At 37.6% G+C, this 19,537-nt stretch overlaps 1 protein-coding gene across 1 annotated transcript in view; it reads left to right on the forward strand.

Moving 5' to 3' along the window:
• nbas (NBAS subunit of NRZ tethering complex) overlaps positions 1-19,537 on the forward strand; it is a 241,803-nt gene that overhangs the window by 172,803 nt on the left and 49,463 nt on the right. The window contains exon 49 of the mRNA XM_038276549.1: positions 277-460. Within this exon, the coding sequence (XP_038132477.1) occupies positions 277-460 (184 nt within the window). The remainder of the gene's footprint in view (positions 1-276; positions 461-19,537) is intronic.

Raw genomic sequence — 19,537 nt, forward strand, 5'->3', positions numbered from 1 at the left:
AGTATCAAGTAAAAACACAAAAATTCACAGCCTTAAAATCTTTTCTATTATTGTTAAGTTTTATTCTTTTTTTTGTTTTTGTTTTGTCGAATGATTCCAGAAGTCTTGATGTCGCTCCTATTGGTTTTTGAGCTTTTTCACTGTAAGGTAATTTTTTTTTAAGCCCAACCTGCTGATCTCTTCTGAGAGTAACCCAGGCACGTCTCCTGCCAGTCTAAGCCGTCCTTATCTCCCTTGGCCTGTCTGACTGCTGTCTGTCTTCCCCTATTCCATCAGTGACAGCACTGTGACTTCAGATGACCTGCTGGCTTGGCTGCGCCCATTCTGTGGTGACGCTTCCCTCCCTGTGCGGCCTCGCATCGACGTGCTGCAGATCCTGGAGAGTAACTTCAGTCTCAGAGACAGCGACGTCCGTCTTCTCCTGCTTTACAGGACCCAAGCTGTGCTCAAAGACAGAGAGGTGATGGCAACACACAACCTAGTAATGGCAATGACTTATCCACTGCACTCTGAGTGTTCATTTAGAGTACTTGAGAAAATTCAATTATTACCAGCATTTTTCAAAAAAGTTAAAAAGTAATTAATTCTGAGGAGATTAGAGAGGTTTTGTTATATTGCTTTTGAGAATTTGCTTAAATTCAAGGAGGAAAAAAATGAATAAATTAGTAGAACCAGAAAACAAGAAAAGGGGTGGATCAGAAAATCACTCAGTGCAATATGAAATGGCATAATTGAATAAAGTAATTTGCCCCTAAATTCGTTATGCTTCAGTTCCAGAGAGAAAGATGCACTGAGCAGCAGTTTTTGATGCTTTTTGTGGGTCATTTTAAGTTTTCTTTGCATTTGGGCTTCTCCTTCAGCCATTTTTTATTCCAGTCCTGGAGCCTGCATGGCAGCTTATTTGGTAAGGTGTGCTTAGATAATTATGAAAGCTGACAAGCAGTGCAGCAGTGGATAAACCATGCGGTGGTTTCTGACTTTTTATGCAAACAGAAAAACACATCACAGGGAAGGAAGGGTACCCTTACTGGCCTTTTAAATAGTGCTGCATATGCTTTAACCAAGCGAAACTCTGCTTTAATCGGATCATTCAGGACAAGTTTTAATGCCACCTCTGCTCAGTGCATTCAGATTCACTTAAAAATCTTGTCTTCCATTATGTTGTTTATGTTTACACACAACACTGGTTAATCCCTTGATTTTAAAAGCCTTTAATGAACAAAAAAAGAAAATTGTGACGCATTGAAAATGGCTTAATTCTTTTTCAGAAAACTGATAAAACAAAAACATGAAAAAATTAAAATCTTTACCCAAATGCTGAAAAAAAGATCAACACAGTATGAAGAATAAAAAAAAAGAAACTATAAAATATATAAAGCGAGATATCTATTAAAGATTTAGAGCTGAAACAATGAATCAAATTAATCGATTATTGAAATTATCATTAACTGGGGTATAGAGACTCTAAAACATGCTTTTAGCTGATGGAATTGAATTGAATTGAATGAATTATACCAAAATTGTGAAGAAAATTTGAAAATATTTTGCATTTAAGATAAGAAAGACATTTTTGGTCAGCATTCTGCTCTATTCAGAATTCCTCAAGTGGAAAAAGATTTATATTTACGTAAAAAATTCTTCTTTAAGGAATCTTTGGCTATCCGATTATTAATCGAAAAAAATACTTAACAGATTGATCGAGTTGCTAAATAATCTTAAGTTGCAGCCCGAAAAAGATGAGAAAAAATTCAGCTGAGGGCATTTGCACAGTGGCATGTTTCACATCCATCTACAAGATGTGCACTCTTGTTGGATTGCATGAAAAGAGAATCAGTGGATGCTCTTACTTGCCTTGTTACAATTAGTTTCAGCATTTCTTGAAACATTACAAACTCCTTACATCTATGCTGGTTATATATTATCACATACAGTTACTATTCAAAGAAATACTTCCAAAGTAGCGAACCAAAAACCCAATAGATTTAGATTTAGTGTTTGTTTTAATGTTAAACTTCTGTTCTTCTGATTCAGGCTTGCTCTAAGCGATGACATTTGGAAAAGGCGTTTATTAAACGTTTTTGACAGACTCCTAAATATCTGCATATAGTCTCATATCCTCAGCCCTGTGTGGGACATGTCTATTGGTCTTGCCCATGTCTGGCTCTGCCTCCCCCGTTTCTCCTCCCAGGTGTATCCATCCTTTGAGTGGCTAGTAGTTAAGTTATATTGCTGACTAATTCATGGCCGAATCTGGTTAATTAATGTATAAATGCATGCGAGCAGCCGCAGGCCATTGTGTGCTCAGGTAGACAGGTGTGTGGGCCTGGACTCTTTAGCTAATTGGGTGAACTCCTGACATTTGGCAGGCTTTGATGAAATACTCTTACTGAAGCAGACACACACATGCTCTCTTAAAGGAGAGTACATCCAAGGGATCTGTTAATTAATCTTGTAAAAGACAACTCGCAGTAAGGGCAAGTCTCATTTCGAATAAAGTGATTCTGTGTCTCTTTCTCTCTTCCCTTTGGCTGCCCAACGCGTTAGCTGGATACTTGTAGTGGAGCTCTGATTTAACTGTCATTAGTTCTAATTTTGGTTGATTTTAAATATTATGTTCACGATTCAGCTGCAACCCATATCTAATCCACGGAGAAGCAGTTTTGACTCATGCTCACTCTTTTATTCATTATAGTTTTCCTTTTATTTGAACAACTTTTCATTGTGTCAACGGCACGGCTGAAAGCTACAGAAGATTAATCGTGGAGCTCCTGCCACCCATAAGCATGGCAGCAAATTGCCCTAAGGCTGAGCTACAGATTCAGTCAGTACTGACCCCATCGAGTCTCCTTGCTGCCAGAAGACAAAGACAGCAGGGAGCAGAAAGAAATCTCTTTAGGAAAAAAAATATGTCAAATGAGTAGAGAAATAAGCTGGGGAGGGATTAGACAGGAGCAGCCCCCCCCCTCCCCCGGACTCTTGGGTCCTTTACTAATCGGCACAGCTCCCTTCTAACGATGTCCCACAGGTTACCTCAGACACAAAAACCCTTCAATTTATTCTATTCTCTGTAGAGCTCACCAACATGGAAGGCGCTAAAAAACAAGCTGTGATGATTGCTTTATGTTTTATAAAAGTTAACGCTTTGACGTACAGGACTGATACAGTTACTCCTACGCACAACTTCCTTACAGTTAATTATGCTTTAATTTGCTGTATTTGGTTAGTGTGCAAATATGAAGTCCTTAATTCTGAGGTTGCCTCACACACACACACACGTTCTGCCATCGTAGTGAGGCACATGTGTTGACTCACATTGACTTCCATTGATTTTCAGTCATTTTCAAACCTTTCTATGCCCCAGCCCTAAATCTAACCATTACCAATGCATACATCACTCTAACCCTAACCCTAACCAATTGACACCTTAGACCTAAACCTAACCATTAGCAAAATAACATGTGAGGACCAGCAAAATGTCCTCACTTTGGTCCTGAATTTGATGGTAAAATTGGAAAAATGGGCGTTTGCACAGTGGTAAAATTGGAAAAATGGTGCTCTTATACCTCACTGACTGGGAGGACGGAGGAGTCAGTATGTAAGGGGTATGCAAGTGACCAGAAAGAGTACCTTGTCTTATAAAGGGTTAAACATGAGGGCTGGCATTAACATTGCACATTAGAGAAGGCCATCATTACATGCTGTTTAGTCAAGGCTGGGTCAAGCTCAGCTGTGTCAGTGGGAACACCTGCCACATGATTCAGAGTCTTCACTTCTCAAAGACCTGGGATGATATACAAGATTGAATTGGAGAGACACACAGGAGGTATATTAGTTGGAGAGGTTGGAGATGTATATAAGAAAACAGATAGAGGGATGGTATTAAAACAAAATTTTGAGCTACTCACCCTTCCAATCTATCATTCTTTGTCCCTTGTTTAGCATCCTAATACAGTACTTCATTGTAGACACCTTAAAAGGAAGGTATTAATGAGCCCAATTGAAATGCTGACATTTAGGCAGTCTGGTGGAGGGATTGAGTTATGGGGGGGAAAGGAGAAGGGTATACAGGGTGACAGTGGGAATGGATTTTGTGACTTAATTTTGAATGATTAGTCATAACAGCAGGGCATTCAAATGCCACTACTGTCAAGATTGGATGGTCTGTTATGTCTGAGAGCAAGTCTTTGGGAATATTGTGGCCTTTACATCAATGACCAAGGTCAACCAAGTGTAAGTTCTCTCTAACATTTCAAAAAGAAAAAGATGATGTCAGGGTAAATGTTTGCATTCTGCTAAATGCCCGTTAATGCGATTCTATTTCTGCTTGCTGTTTAAGGTGGAGTTAATTATAATGCTGTATCCCACAGCAGTGCTACCACTAACAACCACATCAGGCCACAAACACTTAAATTGAAATCTGCAGAGAGCAATGAAGTAAAGTGAGCCAGGTCACAGCCATGAGGTTTTATGCCTGTGTTTACTTTAAATGTTACTCAGCCTAGAGAGGGATTGCAGAGAGAATCACCTCCAGGTGCTCATGCAGGACTGTGCGCACGAAATGTCATCATCTAAGCTCCTCATCGGCCCAATCATTGATTCATGCTACAAGGCCTTTTCGCCCTGTCACTGTCATGGATCATTTGCTGTGACACACCGTTTTGGTGCTGAGCTGTTTGGCCTTGCAGGGCATTGTCTGCGTAGAATAGATGAACTGGGCTTAGCAGAACACAGAGAGGCTCTCGCTGGCCTCGGGTCTGCAGCTAAGAGGCCTCTTGTGTTTGCACATTAAACCCGTCCTAACCACTGCTTGACTTTAAGCCACTGCATCACACTTAGATCATTTGATGTTTGTGGTTTTTAGTTGATCTCACATTTGGGGTTTTAGAAAAAGTAGTCATACTTTAAGAAATGTTACTTTCTGTCGCAAAAGTAAAGCAATGCACATCCTCTGTAGTGTGTGTCCTTTTGGACATCTGGATATGAATTCTTTCCTACTCTTCTTTGCACAATAGCTCGTGTTCTGTCAGATCACATGGAAAATGTCTGTGGACATACATTTTCCCATTCTGCTGAAGAATATTGATTTGATTTAGATGTGGACTTTTACCTGGAACTTAGATCCGCAATACTCCAAACCAGGTGTGTTCATTAGATAAAACGACATGCGTATGCATTGTCATTGATGTTTTGCAAACCATCAAGACTTGTGCTTCAAACTGAAATGCTGAAACTCCATGTTTCATTGTTCACGATAACTTGAGGCTTATGTGTCTATGAGTGACGGGGTGCAGACTATGATAAAAGCTGATGCTTCAGAATCACCTAAATTCAAAATAATTTTTGGGGAAATTGTTTATGCCTAGACAAATAAAAGAGTGAGGGTTTTATTCATTTTTTATTTTTTTTTAAACCATTTGACTTGAGGTATTTCAGATAAGACTTTTAGACCTGGGACCACTGTACCCTATGTTGTGAGTAGGTTAGGTAGCATCATAGTTTCGGTTCAATTTTTAACAAAGGGGGATAAGGAAAAAATAGACCTGTCTGCAGATGTTTTAACCGTAACTAAAATCAATAGTTAGAGAGATTAAACCGAGATGCAGTTCTGTATCCCAACAGGAACATTTCTCCCAAGAACTCGTCTAAGCTTGTTATAACATGGATAAAGCAAGTTTGTAAGACATCTCTTAAGCCAATAGCTCCTAAATAGTTTTACCAAGGCTTAACATTATTACTCCATTTGGACTTCTCCTGTTTCTTTGTGTGCTTTTTTTTGCATGGTACTCTTACACAACTCATTTCATTTATTGTTTTATTTTAAGATAAGAAAATTTTAAACTATGTTATGATTGACTACCTGGAAAAGGCAATTGAGTTTTAACTTCTCCTATAAGGCAGAGAATATAGAAGAAACTCCCAGAGAGTACAAGTAAATTCTGCAGGTCTCTACAGGTGGATGAAATTTAATATTCAATTACCTTTGTTCAGTTCACCAACCAGCTTTTCTCTGAAAATAATTTTTATTTAGCTGCTTCCCTACAGTAATATCTGCCTCCAACTTTACCAGTGTTAAATTTTGCTTTGCTTACAAGATCCTATTTTTGTTTTAAATGTTTCCTTGAGAAACAATAACAGTTGGTAGAAATCTTCAATATAATGGTGTCAGGATTTTACAAATATCAACCTGAGCCTTAACTTGATAATAATGACACACTCACTTTGCTGCTGTCACCTGTATTATAACATGGCAGCAGTTTTGTCGTTGTCGGTCATGATTTTTCTAAAAAAGGTTCAGATGGCAAGGAAGATTGAAATGCCTGTCGACATTTAATAAAATATACAAGTCAAAATGGTGAAGGCTCATATTTTCACTTTAATGAATGTAAATATTGCCTGTGTGTTTGCAAGAGGATGGGACATATGCATTACATAATGTTTGTTCTTGCTTGCATCCATTTTCTCTCCTGCTACTCTACAAGTCTCCATCTGTTGTTTATTTAAAGATTGATTGTGTGCAACACTGTAATGCTAAAATTACAACATAAAAGCAAGGGATGGCACTCATAGAAACTGGTGCAGAAAAGGGACTCCTGATAGATTTCTCGCCCCTCCTCTCTCTTCTTACTATGTTTTTGCACATTGCAGTCATGTTTGAGCTCAGTTCTGTTTTTCCCTATCTTCAGACATGTGTTACAGTTCAGAGTTGGGGTTTCTATGGGTTGAATGTGAGTTTCATGCTTGTGAAACCAACATATGGTTTGCTGTGGCCGAAAGGGAAAAAATAATCGAAAGTTAATTTTCCAAATCGTTATCATTTATAAATAAAATGCAAATGCAAATATCTAAAATTAACAGGAATGCAAACATACAAACAAACAAAATAAATGGAAAGTTGTTAGTCCCTCCTCACAAGTGCTTAGAAGAAAACAAACAATGCAACCTGAGAAGACTAACAAAAACAGAAAATAAAACTCAAAAGGACATCAGGAAGCATTTACGACCATGTCAAAGCAAAAATACAAAATTATTTAAGGCTCATTAAAACACTATAATCAAATCAGTTTAAGCACATTGAAACACTGCTTACCTGCGTTACTTAACAGTAAATCTAAAAGCCTACCTGCGGCGTCAAACAACCACACGCCTAGGTAATGCTACCACCTGATCACCAATAATACGGACCTGTATAAAAAACACTAAAATAGCACACACTTATTGAAGAGGATCAACTTAAAACCAATTTTCCTCCCAACCTAGCCTATCCACCCAACAGCATGGATCCACCACACACCTGGTCCCAGACACAGGAAGTGAACTCCTGGCTACCACCCTTTCAACTTCCCCTTTTATAGAGGCTCAGGGTATGTTTACATGCAGCGAATAAAAGTGTAAAACACATTTAAATATTCGTAATAAAAGCATTTAAATATACGTAAAAAAGCAGGTAATATAACAAATGAGTATTGCATTATTAAATGCATTTTTAATAGTGTTGCGGCGATACCTGGCTGTGCAGTATTGGCCGATACTGATACCATACTGATACCGTCTGTTTGAAATTGATGTGTGTGTATATATGAAGAACTGCATACTACTTGGATGCAATATAATTGCCATGGGTGACAATAGTTGAAAAACCTTTTGGCTCTCAAAATGATATCGGTGCCCTATTTGTTGGTACTCGCCGATACCGATACCAACATACATATTAGTGCTGATCGGGGCCCCGTCCGAAACTGGTATCGGTGCAACACCAATTTTTCCTATACCTATTGACATGAAATCAGTACCAGATGTTTTAAAAACCTCCACAAAAATCAACAGCCCATCCCCAGCAGTTATTGGGCAAGCGATTGATTAAATGATAACTGTGGCAGTCAGAATCCAAATATGGAAAGAACATACGGTAATTTAACCTTAAACCAGTCATGAAACCAGCCAATAAAATAGTCACAGTATTTTTTAAATGAGCAATGGGCCACTCAGTGTTTTTGAGGAATCTGGAAATAGGATAAACTGTTTTCCCTTAACAGAGTAAATAATGCACTCGACCACTATAGCCTCTATGAATGCTTACAGTGCACGACTCAGCTGCTGAAGACAATGCACACTGAGGCTCAGTTTAGGTTTGTTGCTGGAAATCTAGAGAATCCAAACAAATGCTGAGAAACTACAGCCTCATCTCAACTTAGTTACTGCAGTATTTATTTTACCTTTGGGATTAATAAATTATCCTTGAATTGAATTGAATTGAATCAGATGGGATGGAAGCTGAGTTCTTTGCATGTCACTCCCAAACCCAAGCTCTTAAAAAGACTCTTGACACCAAAAGCAGCATGCCAAAAGTGGAGTTTTGGGTTAGAAACATAATTCAACAATAAATTTAATACTGACTCAGCATTTGGTGTTGATTTGGTCACAATAGGCTTAACAACATATTTTCTGAGGAAAAGGTTGATGTGTTAAATGTAAATGTTTTTCTCTTGTATTGCAGTTCACCAAGCAGTATTGCATGCATGCATTATCCTTTGTGTTTTCTCTCCTCAATAATTGTCTAAAGCAAAGTTATGAAGAGAAAGTTTTGACTCGTCGTATAGATAGGTTGGTGTATATGAAATAGAAAATACTATAACAGACAATGCGCTACTTGCCTATTAATACCAATAACAGCACACAAAAGACACAAAATATAAAAACTAGACAGGGAAAGCACTAAACACACAAACGGTAAACAAATTACTCAACCGATTTGTAATTTTCTTCCTCTGCTAAAGATCAGCATATATGGACCCAGAGAAGCGTAATCTCTTCTCTAGTAGAGACTTATCGGGATCCTTTAATAAACAAATATTAATGTAGAAGCAGAGCAAGATGTAAATTTATTCAAATATCTTTTTCAAATTAAGCACACTTTCTGTTTAAATGTTTTCTTTTACAGTACTGAAATGTGTGCCTTTCTCTTGCTCGTTTTATGGTTTTAATTTTAACTCATAAACTAGATGAATCATGTACACATATAACTGCTTATAAGCTGCTTTTAATATTTTGTGTTCCCTGAACACATCCAAAACATGCTACTGTATATTCCTAGTCTAGGATGGGATGATAAGGCCTTGTAAGGCATGTTTAACCGAACTTATAGTCATTCTACTCCTGTCCTGTCTCTGGCCCCTCTATAAAGGTATGTCAACTTCCCTCCATCTATCTCTTTTTGTTTTCTTGCTTATTTAGCCAGCTCCTGTTGCTTTTCGAATTTGGAGGGACAATTTGTTTCTCCCCTGTGCAGATCATGAGAGCAGCAATAGGCTTGCGTTTTATGGAGTATACAAAAAAACCTCCAGGGACTACCGGCTGGAACGGCAACGGAAATCCTCCTGAATCTCCCTATGGCTGCCTTGTCCTTGTATATAGCAGCTAAACTTAATTTATAAATGTAAATGTTACACATACCAAAGAAAATTAATCTGATATCAAAATAATATATCTTCCATTGATTCCAATTCATGGATTGTATGACGTTGGATGAATCCCTGTTAGTAAAAGAATTTAAAACCCCTTCATATCCTGCATTCAAGTACAGCTGTACATCATGTGGTCAAAATCCCAACCCTTGTTGAAGCAGTTAAACTGTTATATAATCTATCCAGGCATTGGTTATGCTCTTATTATTCTTTTTTTATTGCAAACAATCCAACATAATCTTCACTTGGTTGTTCAATTTTACAGGCACAGTGAAATTTAATTAAATTTTATTAAATTTGTAAAAAAAAAAAAAAAAAAAAAAAGAAATAAGAAAATATAATTTTAAAAAAGGTTTATTGCTTTAGTAAAACTATAAAATATTAAATTTTTTTTACTTTATTTAAAGTTACAAAAACAAGTTTTATTTGTGACTTTAAAATTGGTGTACATTTGAAACAGAGACTTTTGTCTACTGCTGCACCCCTATGATTTAATGTGTCCAAAATACAATGAGCTTTTGTTTATTGACAGGCACAGTGTCCTCGCCGTTTTGCACTACCATCATTTAAAATGTAATCATTTTAATTTATTTGTTTGTTTATTCATACTGATTTCTGAAGACCACTTTTAGGAAAAGAAAAGTATTCATGTAAAAACATATATTATTTTGAGAGGTTCAGGCTTTGCACATCAGAGTAGCCATATAGAGAAACTAAAGGAGCATTGTCTGTTGAAAGCGATTGAGCCTGGACTGCAGAGAGAGGATTATACATGAGTGCAGAGAAAGACAGGGGAGTGTCTTTTCTTTCCAAGTGGATAAATAATAAATGCGATGAGCTTGAGAAAGCTATCTTACGGCCACAGTCTAATGCAACAGATCAGGGGTCATTGTCATGATAGCCAAGCCTCAGCTGTAATACCGTGTGTTTTGGCAGCTTTTATCTATCCCCCGCGGCTCTTTGAGAAAACTTTATTTATGCTCTGTTTTTAACTTGGGAGCCTGGAGAGAGAAGCACAACACTTTGTCATCTCGGTGGGATCACAGATGATTCAGTCACCAAAAAAAACAAAAGCAGAGGGGAGGCAGCACAATAGAATAAACAAGGAAAGACAGGATGTTGAGAGGGAGACGGACGAGAGGAAAGATGAGGAGAAAATAGCCAGAGGACAGTTGAAGTTATAGGAGTGGGCAGCACTGTGCCAGATATAGTTGGAGAAAGATGAAGCAATCCCAGATGAGGGAGGAGTGCAGAAGAACACTTTGGTTCAAAATCTGTTTTGGCAAGTTATTTATTATTTTTGTTTTTGTTACAGCACCAGGTAAAGTGTTCTTTTTCTAAATTCGCCTACCATAAAACATCAGTCCCTGTTACACCAACCATTTTCTTGTCAATTTTTTTCAATGGCTCCAATAAACAAAGCTCTACTATGGTGTTGTGACAAAAAAGGGTTTCTTGTAATTCTCTTACTTTAACTTTCTCACATTTTGTCATGTTATAAATACGACCTTGAATGACTTAAGGTGCATCCACACCAAACGCAAATTTCATAGCTGCAGTGAATGATGTCCATGCTATTCCAATGTAGAGGGTGAATGAAGCACTGCAAATCAAAGCGAAGAGAGGCAAAGGTTGAGTTTAAAGCGAGCTGAAAGGCACATATTTTGCAAATTCGTTAAAGCTAGATCTGCAAATTTGCCAGAAGTTGAAATCTGAACTTTGGTTTACATTACTGTTGTGAAATACAATCGGGTACTAAATGTGGCTGTGACCTACAGTACAGTGAAGGAGGCAGAGAAGACAAGCTTTTTTGAATCAAAATGGAATATGTCCCTTTATGAGGTTTCCCTGTCTCCAATTAAACAAACGAGACAAAAAAATCTCCTGAGCATGATACTGCCTCTACCATTTTCATGGTCTGCATGATATGGAAATAATTTTTTTGTCCACCCAATATTCTACACATTGGCCAAAGTGTTCAGTTTTCCTCTAATCTGATCTGAGCACTATATTTTGCACCCTAAACATGGCTGTAAAACCTTAAACTACATTTCTTGTTTGTAACTTAAAGCCTTTTCCTCGCCACCTTTGGACAATACTCGTGGAGTTCCAGAATAATTGAGAATCCTTTAGTTCCCTTGTTTGCTCCAGACCAAAAGCAAACTTTAATTATTTTTATCCCCCCTTGGCTTGCTTCCATATTGCACTTTTTGCAAGTGAACTATGCAAATGGACAAAAAAAGTACTTAGTCATTCTGCTGATTGAGCAAGTTTTCCTGCGTAGAAAGATGGAGAGTTCTGTTATATTATTTACAGGTACACTTAGTCTATAAGAGATGTAATGAAAAGAAACTGAGGAAATCACATTTTATTGCACACAATTTGAATTTTTTGGGGAAATTATTATAAAAATATTATTTTCAGAGAAATTATAAGTTGTTAGCACCATTTCAGAACCCTCGCTTCCCAGGAGGACTGTACTTTCAATATGTCCATATAAAAGTCAGTATGCCCTGCAAGCGATTTCATTAGAACGGAAGTAGTAAAGAACGATATACTGGAAAAGCTTCCAGCTGTCAGTGCTGTTGACTGGTGGGGCAATGCAAGGTGCTTTGCTGTATTAGTTATGTGTAACTAACATGTAAAAAGTGTTTTTACCCAAAAATAAAGAACAAATCTCAGCAACATTAAGAAGAGCGTCTGGTTTAGGAGCACTATCATAGATTTACATGGCTCTCCATCCTCGCTGTGGGTCTGCGTCTCTCGGTCTGTCAGAGCATGCTAAACAGCCGCTAATGCTCCGTCCCTTCATTAAAAACAGAAACCAGATCTCTCCTGCGGCAGAGTGTGAGTTTTTTTAAAAAGCTGCTAAAACTGCGGCGAGATTGCAAGTAACCCAATATGGCTACTTATATGTAAAATTTGAGAAAATGTGTTCATATAAAAACTCATTTGTTATGATGTGAAACCATTACTCCCAACACCGTGTGTCAATAAATTCCCTGTGATTCTAGGCTGTTATGCTTGCTGAGAGGAATGCACATGTTTATAAAACCTGATTATTCAGCTAACATGTAGGAATGTTTATTATTCGAGAAAACGTGGCCTCCTGCCTCAAATGAGTTTAATATTCAAAGTAAGAAGGAAAATCCCGTGAAGACTTTTTATGTCTGCCTGCATTTGTTTTTACAAGCTTCCTTGTTAATTCTTACTCTAACATACTGCTACTTTTTTACCACTATTCTCTTTTGTACTGTCGTCTGAGTGCTTCCTGTCTCACGTCTTCCTACTTTCTTGAGGCTTGCAGCATTATGTATACTCATGTGCCATGTTATACAATGTGGATCCTCCCCAGACAACCGTGAGAGCAAAAAGAAATAACATAATGAATCAGGGCAGGGAGTAGAGAGCTGTATTTGTTTGTCATTGCACTTATCCTGTCATGTCTTACCCTGCTTACACTGGAGTGTTTCTGTGTTTGTTTGTTCCCCACAGGTGCACGTGTCTTTATCTTTGTACTCATACTTTCTCTACATGTTTTATGTGTTTTACTTTAAAATTGTAATAAACTCCCCACCTCCCTTTGGGCCCCGAGGCTTTGCCCTTTTTGATGTTTGCTTCCGTTTGCCTTCATTTAGTCTGAAATCTGCAGTCTCTCATCATCTCCGCTCGCTTTCTGCAGATTCGCTCATCACCCTCTCTCTCCGTTTGTGAAGTGTGCGACCTCTGCAACTTTATTCTGCCCGTCGCTGGGGACATTAGCCAGAGCAGGTCAATGAATATTGATGAGCTCACTCAGAGCCCACTCAGTAAAGGCCAGACGCAGAGATGTCTACGTCCTCCGGCTTTACTGCCGCTCCCAGTCCGATACACTGACAAGCTTGTGTCCTGCGCTCTCTTCCCTCTCCCTTCCCTTTAGGTCCTCTGCCACTCAGGTCAAGGACTGGGATAATTGCCAAGTTACTAAAAACATTATCAGACAGTTTTGTTGACAGGGGCAAAAGTTCACTTCTGTTTCACTACAAGCTCATAAGAATTCAGAGGGAAAAGTGCACCTTTTACTTTAGCTTGATGTTATCAGCTTTTTATGAGCCTGCTTTTGTTACAAGATGCTTTTTTGTTAAGTTGAGTGTAAATAAGGATCCATGATTCATGATGATCCATGACAAACCCATTTAATCTAGATTCAATTAATATTTAGAATAATGTTCATTAAAATATTGAGTTTTGTATATCAACAGCTTTTTCTTTGCAGTATTTTTGAAACATTGTACAATAAAACCTGGTTTTAACTTCCAAACTGCAGTCGTTAAGAGGTTGCTTGACTTATTAATGTGCCTTTCATACTGAGGAATGTATTTTCTCGATAAGAGAATTCAATTTGATTCAATAAAAAAAATACTTAATTTAGTTCAAATTTAATAAAAGAAGTAGTTAATTAATCCCAAAGGGAAAATCAATGTTGTAGTAACACATGGGTAGTTTTCATTGGTGTTGGTAGCTGTGGCCAGAAAGGAGGTCTTGCACCTGATCTGAAGAAACCTTTTTTTTTTAAGCAGACTGTTATTGTTTAACAGTCTTCTGAAGAAGTTACTGTTTTCCACAATGTTCTTCATTTTTATAAAGAATAACTTTGTGAATTCATCTCTAGAGATTCTAGAAAAGTTCATAGAACAGAGCCAGCCTTCTTCACTCTGATGCCAATAGCCCAGCAGATGCAGCCCAGCAGAGATCACACTCTCCACAACAGACTAATAGGAGATATGCAACATCCTGCTGTCAAAGCTGAAGGACCTAAGCTTCCTTAGGAATTACTGCTGATCTGTCTCCTCTTGTAGACAGCGTTACAGTTCTGTCTACAATCTAGGTAGTTCTCCAGGTGAACACAAAGGTATTTATACTCATCCACCACCTGTAGTTCTTCATTGCTGATATTCTTTCTTGATCCTTTCTAAGGCTTGGAGTTCTTCTAACCTGTTTCTTAAAGATCTCAAATTGCCCATAATGATTCTTCGAAGCTCAAGTTTCATGCTCACTTCTACTTGCTCCTGCTCTATATCCCCAATGCCTTAATTTGAACTCAGCTGGTACTTGCAGTGGTGGATGAATTATTATACCTTTTTTGATGATAATACACTGCTCCTGGGTTAAAAAATATATATAGCAACAAGCTTCTGTGGTTATGCATGTTGCCAAATGTCAATAAAATAGTTATTGGCAGAAATCCTTCTTACCACACGCCATCCAAAAAGTGGAAAAAAACAAACAAACCCAAAAGACTCCCAAGTGGAAAGTTTAAGTTTTCCCTAAAAAAGAATATCAGAATCAAGCTATTAGAGCTAGTCTATCTTAACCAGCAGCTACCTTAACCAGTGTAATTCTAGAAGGACAGTGTTCTTTATGTCCGCTTTCAATTGCTTTTACTCAATACTCTTAGAGATATCTTTCATACTTGGAAATTTGCCTAAATTTACCTAGGAAGTTTTATCCCCTGCTCATATGTAATGCCTTTCATAGCTATTTTTTGCTCCAAATTTAATCCTGCACTTTGCATTTTAGCCTGTTTCCATCCAGGATTGAACCTTTGCTCTCTTTTCTGTTTGTTGAAATATTTCTTTGCTCTGTTAAAACAAACTGGTAGCCGAGTGGCAGCAGAACAGGCGGCAGTTGTAACCTTTAGCATAGGAAGTCTTTGCATGGAGAGCGGGATTTGAACAGGACCAATGGATCTCTGTGAAAGAGACATTAATTATGACTGCAGAAACATACTAGCTCTAAGTGGGCAGAGCATATTTGCAACCATATGGGGCTGATTAGATCTGGACATAGTTTTGTGGGAAAGAAGTGTAATATTTGAAGAGACAGATTGCCTTATTAAAAATAAATGACTTTAGATTTTCTAAATGGAAATAAAATCACAAATTTTCCTATAAAAAAATATTAAGAATAGGTATGTGATAACAATTTGTGCAGCTTTTTCTACCATCTCTGAGCATCTGTGTGTTTTAAAATGTATTTATTTTTTCCTTCAATTGATATAACACCACCTGTTAAGCAATGGTTCACCAACGACTCACCAATCAGTGATGTAAATATGTCCCCAAATTCCTTCCCCTGCAGGACGACACTCCGAAAACAATACCAGAACTGTGCATAAGAGCCATAACGGACGGACGGGAATTTTGTTTAATAGAACATGTCATAAAAGGCTAAAAGTTGTCAAATGCAATTCTATTTCCAAAAATCAAAACAGGAGACTTGGAAAATATAACAGATAAACAAAAGCCTACTGCCAAAGGGAGCTACTGGTTGTTCATCTGGTTATGAACAATTTTTCAATGTTCTGTCATAATTACATTGTTTGCTTATGTTTAGCTTGGAGGAAGCTTACATTGTTTAACTAATTAGTAACCCTTGTGGTAATCAAATACATCTAAGTTTATCTGGTAGCTTGGGATTTAAGTATTGATACACAGCTTAATTGTATATAAATGACAAAAATATGCTTTATTTTTACCCTCCACCTGTTTATGCACTATATTCACTCACCTGCATCTGTAACTATAAAAGGCATAAAACACCACTTCACTAACAGCTAACAAGACTCTCCATCATTATTCATCTCTGTCCATGGAAAGCGTTTGCTTTTACATTGATGTGTCCTTTTGCTCATTTTGCTCACTTAATATGAAAAGAAAATGTCTTTTGTCTTTACCTTAATGTTTACTGTTCAGGTTTAATGCCTCTTTAAATGCCAAATATACCGATGTGATTGACTGTGTAGCAGTTAAAACTAGCAGGTCTTTGTTTTCTTTGGCTTGCATTTCTATGTTGGTGGACCAATCTATCAGTTGGCTTCAGCTCAATTCTGATTAGATTTTGGACAAAGTATTTGCTGCTACTTGATGTTACTTCTCGGCTTTCAACTTAAATTACTGCAATTCACATTTTTTCTAAGAAGCCTAAAAATTATAAAACAGCTGGTGACATGCCAGTATTCTCTGGATTGTGGCCTGTCTGCAGAAAATGCACTCTCTTAATAGAAGGATAGAGCTTACGACAGTCAATATTGTGATTGACAGTCAACTGTGACAAGTTGGAAGACTGCAACTCCAAAGATAGACGGATGATTGCATTTCTGATTGTTAAACTGTCCAATGCAGTGTCACACGTGGTAATCTTTATAAAACACAAGCATCAATATAGTGGGTTCAGAGATAAAGTGAAGCGCTTTCCCTGTGGTTTATTAATTTAAAAGTTGTTCTGGACACATTAGCTCGTATGGAGTAGTTCAAATCTTGTTCAGTTTTTGTTTGTGTTGGCATTTTGATTAAGTACTGAAAAACATCAATATCCCACTTAAAATCTAAATTCTTCAGAAAGTCAATAAGATGACTATCCGTATCATGAATTGTTATAAAAAGAAAATGGTTGCAGTTTTGAATTAATATATATAAAGTATATATAATATATACTTTATATATATTGTATTTATATGTATTGTTTTCTTTATATATATATAAAATATACATATAAAGAAGACAAGGCCTCTATATGGGGCTTCTCTACTCATACTGATGACTAAAGAGCTTTATACTAAACCAACATTTATGCTTTCACACATTGATAAACTAATCTTCATATAAGTACTGTAGGTGACTTGGCGATAAATGCCTTGCCCTGCGGTACATCAATAAGAAAGCAGCTCTTCCTGTGGAGTCGAAGTTGCCAACGAATGGACCATATTTGTTGGCAACTTAAAGTATTTCTGATTCTGATATTTGAATTCAATGAAAAAACATTTTTAAATTGCAGAGGCACTAAAGTTTGGTCACATTACAATTAACTAGAGTAAGACAATAAATTTCCCACTTTAGCCATTTAGGTGGTGGTAAATGCTTAAAGTTGGTTTGTTGCCAGACAGGAGAAAAGATAGTTGAAGTTAGCAGGAAGGTTCAGGCATGCAAATGTAAGTGAGAACTCTTACACAAAGGTTACAGTAAAATCCTGAAACAATGGACTCGGGACAAGCAAGATTTTAAGGTTAATGAAAAAAAGTAACCCTGAAATGAATCATCTACACGCTCACTTTGATAGAGGGGGGGGTTGGAGTGGGAGGTACTCCCCCATTACTGTAAGGTCAAATTTGTGATAATCAAAAGAAAATATCAATTTAACTTAAATACCAAGGCTATAGATATATAGATATAGATAAAGAGGTTGGCTCTGTCTCCACACACCTAAGAGCATTTGCGGTGAAAACTGGTAAAGAAATTTGTGAGAATCTAAATCATCTAATTAGATTATGTCATTGATTGAAAGAGAGCTTTAATGCAGAATGAGGTTGTGACTAAATAAATTGTGTTTACAGTAATGAATGAAATAATAATAAAAAAAATGTTAACCATTAACTGAAGTGGAAAATAAACAAGAGTAACGATCCTGGCAGAGCAATGGAGACACAAAGAACAAAACTATAAGATGTGAACAACAGGAGATTCCAGTAGAGAAACAAGGACAACCAAATATTGTTGTGTCTGCTACAGTAAGTCTAATACCCACTGGTGGCTAATTGTCTTTGCATTCAATCATACAAAAAAGGAAGGTACTTTAGATAGAGTGCAGTAGAAAACAGTTTGCCCCAAAACCTGAACAAATGACTCTTGCCCTTAAATAACCACACACTCTGCAGCGCTCAGCACATAAAATGAAATGCAATCCCTTAGTGTTAACGATGGGGAAAAGAAGAAACATGGCTCCTACAAGTTTACATAGAGGGAGAGTAAATAGGCAGGGCTAACAGGTGAGGATAAGCAGCAGATGAGGGGAATAAAGGTAGAGACCTGAGGGCCAGAGAAAAGTAATTGGCAGAATCTGGGCAGAATTGAAGAAAAAATGTGTTAAAATAATCTAACTATAACCCAGGATAAATATAAACTAATGCTACGTTTACAACACACATACTTCTGGCAGCAGAAGCAGCTGGTTTGCATGCAAAGTCAATGGTTGACGCATTTCAAGACGCATCAAAAGGTCTGTCTCGAGCAGCAAGAGCGGCATATTTTGACGTATTTGAGCAGTGAAGCACCCCCTTCCTAGCATCTGAGGCGCGTGAAGCGCTTCACAAGCAGCAGATCCTGGAGTTGGAAAAATTTGTTTTTTTGCTGATCTGCGAGCTTTCAGGGAGACAAAAACAGCACTTCTTCACTATGATAACTTCAATGAAACGGTTTATTGATACCCGAATTAACTTAAAATGTCGAAACCTGCCGGCAAAATACGTTTGCTTTTATTATTCTAGTGCCTGCAGTTTGTGGCGCATACCGGAAAAACAAGCCACCACAAACCATAGGGGCAATCCCCCAAGAGGTGGCTGGCCTGAGGCAGCTGTTGCTGGGGTTTTCTAGTGAAAGCGCACTGCCAGTATTTCGGGTCTGTGCAGCTCCAATTTTGATGAACTTACCACACAGACAATGTTTTAAGGCGGACTTTCTAGCTTAAAAATTTATTAAAACGATATTTTACCCACTTGGTACAGCAAATATAGCAAAGCGGCTCTCTGCCATTGAACACAGGAGCAGCAGAAGCATCAAACGCATATGGACACAATTTACTGCATGCGCTTTAGGAGCATCAAACATGCCTTTGAGGCACATCTGACCTTAATTGGTACAAGCCTCAAAAATAAAGCAGCAGGCGGTTTTGCTGCTGAAATTGCATGCAGTGTGAACATAGGATAAGAAGTAAGTACACAATGGATACACTAAAAAGGTTGCTCTGTAGGAATATACCGTAAGCGACAAAGGAAAAAAGCAGATGCACATAGAGCCAAAAGCTCAAACACCTAGAAATTGTGACAAAAATTGATCAAGAAGCAATGTAGCTCATCCCAGTATGCTGTTGTATATTATCATGGCTGTTTTCCTTTTCTTAGAAACTTTTATTTGCAAAAAACAGGAAAGGGCCCAAAACAGACCTTATCACGGATCGCAAAGATAAATATTGTTAAACATAACTTTTGTCCTATATCGTTATCTAAAATACTTGATATCATAAACTCAGCTGTGTGTTACATA

The sequence above is a fragment of the Cyprinodon tularosa genome, unplaced genomic scaffold (assembly GCF_016077235.1).
Source record: "Cyprinodon tularosa strain WSP-4 unplaced genomic scaffold, ASM1607723v1 ctg125, whole genome shotgun sequence".
In the NCBI taxonomy this organism is placed as follows: domain Eukaryota; kingdom Metazoa; phylum Chordata; class Actinopteri; order Cyprinodontiformes; family Cyprinodontidae; genus Cyprinodon; species Cyprinodon tularosa.